The following is an 8,143-nucleotide window of genomic DNA, read 5'->3' as shown; positions in this document are numbered from 1 at the left end:
AAGCTTCCCAATTCTCAATAAGTACATTCTCTTTTTTGATATACCTCCACCAAGTGTGGGCAAATCCTTCTAAGTGCAAGGAGGCAAAGTGTATCTTCATAACATCAGTTTTAGGAAATATGTCAAAATAAGACTCCATCTTAGAAGTCCATTCCTCTAATTCTGATGGTGAAGATGACTGGCCATTGAATTTGGATAAAACAATTTTGTCCTTGAATTCTCTATCATGGAAGGGTTGTTGTCCCAAAACTGGCTGATCAGGATTTTCAAGTACAGAACCTCCAAATTGAGACTGATATCTTCCAACAGGTGGCTGAAAATTACCATGTAATCTTCCTGTTGGTAAAGCACCCCTAGAATGCTAAGTATGTAGTCCAAAAGCTTGAGTATTGGCTCCGTTCAAACTGCCCAAATAGTCATCATGCCTTTGTGAAGCTTCTCCTACTTCATACTAACTATTTGGAATACCTCTTCTTCCAATGATTCCATCTCCATGACCATTTTGGTTGGATGGCTGAAGTGGTACTGAAGGGTCACTGTTTGAACAAGCCTTCTCATTGGCTTCTTTTGATCTCGTTTGTGACTGCATGAATTGAGAAAATTGTGCCATAAGTTGAGCATTAGATTCTACTAATTTATCAATGGAAGCATTGGTTCGGGTAGTTGATTCTATCATATTCTCAACAGTAGACTTCGTTTGATCATGAGATAGAATCATCTGCTCCATTGCTATCAAAAGGACCTCATGACGTTCCCTATGTCTTAGTTCATGGAGACACAGAGTATCATTGAGTATACTGATCTCTCCTTGTTGTTGAAGCTCTTCAAGGTTCTCTTGAAGTATGCTTTCCATCATGGAATCCCTGATTTGCTGTGCATAATCCTCCTGGACCTTATTTTTGCCTTTATGTCCTGCCATACTAGTGCAGTCCTGCAGTACCCCCTGTCAGTAAAACGCCTATAACTTTGGCTAGAAAACTCCGATTGCAAAATTTTTTTGTGCGAATCGAAGCTAACAATGCCCTCTTCAAGATGAGCTATAGCACGCTATAACAGGTTTAGGACAGAAAATTCTGTAATTGAATTTCAGAGTCTGAATTGTCCAGTCCTACACCCTGTTTAGACCTGTAAGTGCCCTGTTTTGACCCTGTAATGCAAGAGAGTAACCTCAAATGGCTACCAAACCCTGCAAAGGGGTATATGGGACCTACGGGTACCCTGTAGTACCTGCACCTATGCTTCAGTAACAAAGGGTGTACCTGTATCCATCTGTAAATACCCTGTGGGTAACCTGTAAATTCCCTGTTTTACCCTATTTTAATCCAGTAGGTACTTGAGTCGTTGGAAAGTCTTCAATATTCAATTCTCCACTCGTTGTACCTATGTGAGGGATAAAACGGCAGGACAGGCTCCCTACATGGGCTCCGAATCACCGGGAAGTGGGCGAAGTTCCCCCCGGGTCGGTTGGTTGCACCCCTTCGGGATCTTCGATAGTGAGGGAGGGTCACCTCTCTTTTGTCCCACTATCCCCCCCGGCATCCACCTTTTTCCTCGATGGGAATATCAACATGGCAGAGGCTAGTGTGCTAAGCAATCAGCATGATATGCAATTGAAAAATATCCATTCAGCCTTTCATGAGATGCAATTGATTGAGATAAGAAAACTTGAGATGGGAGAAGGGTTTTACATATGCAATTCAGTGACTCACTGATTGCTAGTACTTACCCTTTTACAATTTTCCAATTTAGGCAAAAGAGAATCAACCAATCAATTGGATTAGAGTAAACAAAAGCATCAATCAATGTATTCAGTCAATAAGATTCAAATGTTATGTTGAAATCTCAGATTGAGGCCTTTAATTCACTGATTGAAGCTAATATGCATTAGGCAAACATTGCATTCATGAGTAGGTGAATTCAAGCAAAGGTTGGCTGAGAATTTGATGAAAATGTTCAATTCTTTAATCTCTCAGTCAAATGGCTTAAGCTCAGCAATTGGATTAATGAGAGAGATTAAAAATTGAAGAGAAATACATTGACATGGCTGAAAATAACTTGCTAAATGCTTGATAGGGCTCCCGGTTGTCCAATGTTAGCAAAATAATCCATAAGGCTTGCTTATCTGATGGTAGAGACCAATCTTGAAGCTTCAAATGCTTAAAATTGAAGCATTAAACCCGTTTCCCCCAAATTTTTGCTCCATAGAAGCTCTTGATCCTCAATCTTTAGCCATCCCGTACTTAATCCTTGTAATTTGTTGAAGTATCCTTGCTGAAATGATTCCACGGGCCAAAAGAATGAAGAATCTTCAAGAAATTGTCAAGAAATGGAAGCTTGGGCTGAAGCTTTCATGGCTGCCCATGGACTGTTCACCTCGGGTTCAAGAGAGCTGAGGAATCCTTGAATGTGGCTGAGAATCTCACTATTGCTAATGATTTATGTTTGAAATGAATCAAGAGGAGTGCCAGAGCTGAGGAGAAGCAAGCTTGAAGCAGGGCAGGGCTGGAATCAGCCCGAAAATTGCGCCGCAATTTTCGGGGCTACTTCTGGCTCCATGGCAGTGGAAAGCTTGAGCAACCATATGCTCATTCTAAAGGTCTTGAACTGAGGAATCATTTCCATGTGGTATTTGACCAAGAAACTCAGGGATAAGAGAGAGATGAACTGATCTTCAGGGCTGAACTTCCATGAAACCTGCAGGAAACTCCAAGAAAGGGGAAAGAGAAACCCCTCTTTTCAAAGTAACCACAGTTTGTTCCCAAACTAGGCCCGGTTAACCATCCTTTACCCTAGTTACCTTCAATTTTGCATAAAATTTGGTGACGTCCAACCATTTAAGCCCTTATCCGCCATATCTGACCTTGGATATCTCCAGATGTAGTCATTTGCTAACTGTAGTTGTCCTGCAGCACTCCACTAGTCACTGTCTTGTACCATTTTTGTTTGAAATTGGTTTTGAAATAGGAAAATAGGAGTGAAAATGGAAGAAAATAATGGATCAAAGACAGAAGCTCTGATACCACTTGTCAGAGAGAGAACCAGGGAGAGAGAAAGAGGAGAGAGAAAGATTGCAGGAAGAGAGAATAAGAGTGACCGAGGAGAGAGAAAGACTAGAATTGGAGAGAGAAAGACAGGAAAGATGAAGAAGCCATGGAAGCTTAGAGCAAGAAGGGAGAGAAAGATTGTAAATGTATTGATTTGTCAAAAGATGTGAAAAATTACAACTTCTCTCCTTATATACCAGTGTCAATGTAACATGGCATATTATTAGCATTCTAACTATTCCCAGCTTCTTACAGTTTTTGGGGGAGCCTTTGTGGTATTACACTAGTTACTCTCCTATGTGATAGATTTATGCCACTTCTTGTGCGAACAATTGTTGTTGGATAGTTCTTAATGAGTTCCATCATCAAATTGATGAGAAGATAATGTTTAATGCTCATTTAGTATTTGGCTTTTCTAATATGTATGTTTAGTCGTAGATCAAGTAGATGTTTTTGGATGCTAACATATATACCATAGGGGGAGCAAGGTGCAAGATTCAAACTCATGTACCCATGTAAACAAACAATTTAACTATAAATTAGATATTCATAAGAGCCACTCTATGGGAATGAATCACAACACCAATCTACAATGTGAAGATAGTTCTCTTAGAATACAGTTTTCTTAGAATAGTTGATTAGTGTTTTTTGAATGATTGCATAGGGTTTTGCTAGAACAATACATTTTTATTGGATGAATGCCCTTCTATAAAGCAAGTTAGGATTAATTTTTGTCTTTTGAACAAGATTATTGGCGATGAAAGTTGCTTTAGTGTGAGTTGTATAATGAGAGTTGCAATTGGCATTGTCCGCTAACTAGCAAATGAAGAACTTAAAAGGGAAATGCTCACATTCACTTTTGCAATATTGTTGATATACACACATTAAATGCTTGCCATTAGGGTTAATACAATTAGTAGTAAACCATTGGCATAGTATTATCTTGTTGGTTCCAAGGTAAATGCTCATATTCATTAGAACATTGGGTCTTCTTTCTGTAGCTTTTCCTTGGATCTTTAGCTTTTCACAAAGACTATAGAATGGTTACAATCATTACTTTTATCCGTAAGGCCTACCATTGAATGCTCTTACAATCATTACCCTCACTAATATCCTTCTTCTCATATAGACGTACTCATTAGTCATTACTTATTACTTCCACGTTTTGTAAATAAAACAATGCTAATAGTCAGCCTGTATATGAACACAATGCTAATAGTCAGCTTGTATATGGCAGGAGGGCATCAACTTTTCACATCACCTAAAAACTTTCCTTATACATGGTAAGATCGGATCACTGTAACCGATCTTGTGCTGTTATATGTTTATCTAACAAACTTCCATGTGGTATATGCTCCTTGTCTGGAACGATCGGTATAATGATCGATGGTGTTTATATAATGTAATTAAGCGCTGAGTGGGGAGAGAACAACGTTGTGTGAGGACTCACGAGAGAGAGGGGGAGGGAGAGGTTGACGTCGAAAAGACATGCATTCTTTAAGGGAAAGCGCCGCATGATTTCTCTCCACCTCCAAAAATAAAAGTAAAGAAAGGGAGCTGCATGAGCTGCATATGATCAGAGGAAAGGAAGCTGCAATATATGATCAGAGGAGAGGACTTTCCTGCAGATTGCAGAGTCGATTGAGTCCTTTTGCAGTCCTGCAGGCGAGAGAGCGTGCAGTGGATCCGGGCAGACAAGCCGTGCTGTATAACGTGGTGAGTCGATTATATATAAGCTTGGGGGGGTGCGGGGGAGGGGTCTGTGATGAAGAGAATAGCGCCGTCTGTGTGGGCCGGCTTCCTCCTGGTCGCGCTTATCATATTGGCGACGTACGCGCTCTCGTTCTCAAACGTGAGGGTGAGCATATCAAGCAGCGGGCAGCCGAGCGGCTCTGTATGGAGGCTGCCGGGGTACTGCAGCAGAAGCTACGCATACAGGTTCGTGACGGAACACGAAGACATGCTGTGGCAGAAGCTATCAGAAAACTACCGCCGTGACGATGCAGTGGCTGCTCAGACCCCGACCGGCCTGCAGCACATAGTGTTCGCCATCGCCGGCACGGCCAAGAGCTGGAGCTCCCGGCAGCAGTACGTGAAACTCTGGTGGCCCGCCGCTCGGAGAGGCTTCGTGTGGCTTGACCGGCAGCCCCCGCCTCCGCCGCCTGAATATTCCCCCGACAGTAGTGCGGATCTACCGGAGATCCGCATCTCGGAGGACGTGGCCGGCAGGTTCCCCTACACGTGGCCGGGAGGCTCGCCCTCGGCTGTGCGCGTGGCGCGCGTGCTGTCAGAGACCCTGCGCCAAAACCTGACGGACGCCCGGTGGGTGGTGCTGGGCGACGACGACACGGTGTTCTTCCCGGGGAATCTGGCGGCCGTACTGGCCCGGTACGACCATCGGCAGTACTATTACATCGGGCAGGCATCGGAGAGCCACATGCAGAGGTCCATGCACTCTTTCTCCATGGCGTACGGTGGCGGCGGCATCGCTCTCAGCTATTCCCTCGCCCGCGACCTCGGCGCCGCCCTCGACGGCTGCCTCCATCGCTACGCCCACCTCTACGGCAGTGATAGCCGCATCGAAGCCTGCGCGGCAGAGCTCGGGGTTTCCCTCACGCGCGAGCCCGGCTTCCATCAGGTTGTTCCTTCTCTCATTGCTATACAAGTTTTAGGCATTTTCCCACGTGGGAGCACGGGCTCTTTTCCCTTGCTTTCCGTTATAGCATTGAACATCATGAGCTGCAGCTTGAGAGGCAACACATATCTAGCTAGGTGGAGTTCACGGCAAGGGTTACTATCCCCCCAATCCCCTTTCCTCAATAACACCCACCTAGCTTGGTCTGTAATCCTTCCCTTGTCGCAAAAGCTCATGATGTTATGATTCTCACATTAGAAGCTCATAATATCATTGTAATTTTGCAATGTGAGAATTATACAGGGAATTGATGTCCTCGTAATGCATTGTTAAGTGAGAATTATTGTTGGAATTGATCTAAAACTTCTTGTGATAAGAAGGGCCTTCATATTGAGGGTTAATTATGCTTAGCCTCTCAAGGGTTCATATTGAAAGGGTTGATACTTGGTCTCTTATTGCTTGGCCTTTATACAGAGGTAGATCATGCTTACTCTCCCATTGCTTAGTATTAATGAATGTTGAGGTGATTTCATTAGGAGTTTCAAAAACAGGGTCTCCCTCTTGGGATCATGATAGGGGGGTTGCTCAATGCCATCTCAACCAAACTACTAGCATCAAAACATATCAAAACAACAATTGGAAAACCTACTAGCATGAGATGGATTTTCAAAGTTTACTTAGCCTTTCATACTTCTAAGCCATGTGTATTGTAATATGGTACTTCCAAGGCATGTAGTGGACCCATTGGGTTTTCAAAGTTTACTTAGCCTTTCATACTTCTAAGCCATGTGTATTGTAATATGATACTTCCAAGGCATGTAGTGGACCCATTAACATCCTTGTCAACTTCAGATTGGTTTGTCAGAGATTTGCACTAATGTTTTGAATTTGCTAAACTCATATACCAATTTCAACTTGAAGTAACAACTAGTATTAGTTGACTTACTTGTGTCAATCATGTCCATCAACATATTCAACTAATAGCTACAATATGTTGCTTTCATGATTGCAGATGGATATAATTGGTAATGCATTTGGCATCTTAGCTGCACACCCAAGGGCTCCACTAGTCTCCATTCATCATATTGACTCAATAGATCCAATTTTTCCAAGCAAGTCAAGGCAACAAGCTATTGCCCACTTGATCAACCAAGGAAATAGTGAACTTGCAAGCCTTCTACAACAAAGCATATGTTACAATAACATATGGAACCTCACATTCTCTGTATCGTGGGGCTACGTAATCCAAATTTATGATGGACTTCAACTTCATGCTATGGACCTTCAAAAGCCTTTGTTGACCTTCAAAGATTGGCATACAAGGAGGATTGGCAAGCACTTCTTTACATTTGGGGTTCGCCAAAGTCCAAAGGATCCTTGTGACAACCCATCCACATTCTTTATGGAGAGTGTTAGACAATTGGAATTGGACAACAAGAACATTTCAATCAGCACCTATCGTCGCAATGAAACCCTGCGTTCAAATACTTGTAGAAAACTTGTTTTTGCAGAGACTATAGAGGTGTTCAAGTTACAACAAAATGACTTATGGCTCACGGTATATCTCATCAATTGCAATTGTCTAATCATTAACATCCTTAAAATTTTAAAATGAGCAATTGCATACAAAGCATGGGTCAAAATAAGCCACAATGAAATCTCATTTATAAGTACAAGTAGAACATGCACATATTCACTATGGTCCAAAGATGCTCTAGGATTGAATCTGTGTTAATGCAAGTGAAACAACTAGGATTGAATCTGTGTTAATGCAAGTGAAACAACTAAGGTCTCAACTATGCATAGAAATGCTCACATAATCCCCTTTAATAACATTTCATTTCATTATTTTAATGTTAAGTTTCTTTGATGATGCAGCACCAAGCTCCTCGACATCAATGTTGTGAGGTTATATCCCCCTACTTTGTTTTGTTGGGCCCACTCAATCCTAAGTCAAAGTCACTCTATATTCATGTAAGAGATTGTGAGCAAGGTGAGATTAGAGCTCCTCATTTAACAAGATAGACCATTGATGGTCAAGCAATCAAATGCTTGAATGTTGCTCAAGGAGGTGTTGAGTAAAGGAAACTAATTTAATACATGTAATTCTTGTATTGACTTTAGTACATGTAATTTTTGTACTTATTTGCAATGTTTTTATTTTAGAAAAGTAAAAATACAAAATTTGTACTTCTTTATGCAATGTGAAATCTCTTCCAGTGTTTTTATTTTAGGATTTTTTTTCTTTTTTGGTTGAAGTTACTAGGGCCATGAGTAAATTTGGCCACATGTAGGGTCATTTTTAAGCCCCCAAAAGCATCGCAAGCTAAGATTCATACTTTGGATAAAGATTTTTGGTTCTATTGCTTAAGATTTTATAGAAGAAAGGTGTACATATTGATGATGTATCATAGAGCATTATGACTAAGCATGATAAAAGTTACCTCTCATGTTGAGGACTTTA

The 8,143-nt window shown here is 41.6% G+C and overlaps 1 protein-coding gene across 2 annotated transcripts; it reads left to right on the top strand.

The window, feature by feature from the left end:
* The first annotated feature begins 4,416 nt into the window (after positions 1 to 4,416).
* On the top strand, positions 4,417 to 7,866 carry LOC148040412 (uncharacterized). 2 transcript variants are annotated; one of them, XM_087699411.1, is made up of 3 exons: positions 4,419 to 5,682; positions 6,692 to 7,237; positions 7,558 to 7,859. In XM_087699411.1, the coding sequence occupies exons 1-3, from the start codon at positions 4,810 to 4,812 to the stop codon at positions 7,702 to 7,704; spliced, it is 1,566 nt and encodes a 521-aa protein (XP_087555537.1). In that variant the 5' UTR covers positions 4,419 to 4,809; the 3' UTR covers positions 7,705 to 7,859. The 2 variants fall into 2 exon arrangements, with proteins under 2 accessions (XP_087555543.1, XP_087555537.1); XM_087699417.1 differs by lacking the exon at positions 6,692 to 7,237 and having other exon boundaries at positions 4,417 to 5,682; positions 7,558 to 7,866.
* Positions 7,867 to 8,143: the final 277 nt, after the last annotated feature.

Source organism: Lygodium microphyllum, chromosome 2 (genome assembly GCF_053477565.2).
Source record: "Lygodium microphyllum isolate KBCC chromosome 2, Lygodium_microphyllum_v1.1.10, whole genome shotgun sequence".
NCBI lineage: Eukaryota > Viridiplantae > Streptophyta > Polypodiopsida > Schizaeales > Lygodiaceae > Lygodium > Lygodium microphyllum.
This window is presented reverse-complemented; position numbering and strand designations above follow the sequence as displayed.

Bases quoted from the DNA above. Each gene is read 5' to 3' on its own strand.
- LOC148040412 (XM_087699411.1), top strand. From the start codon at position 4,810: ATGAAGAGAATAGCGCCGTCTGTGTGGGCCGGCTTCCTCCTGGTCGCG. The intron at 5,683-6,691 runs GTTGTTCCTTCT...TCATGATTGCAG, and splicing joins GCGAGCCCGGCTTCCATCAG to ATGGATATAATTGGTAATGC. The intron at 7,238-7,557 runs GTATATCTCATC...TTGATGATGCAG, and splicing joins AAAATGACTTATGGCTCACG to CACCAAGCTCCTCGACATCA.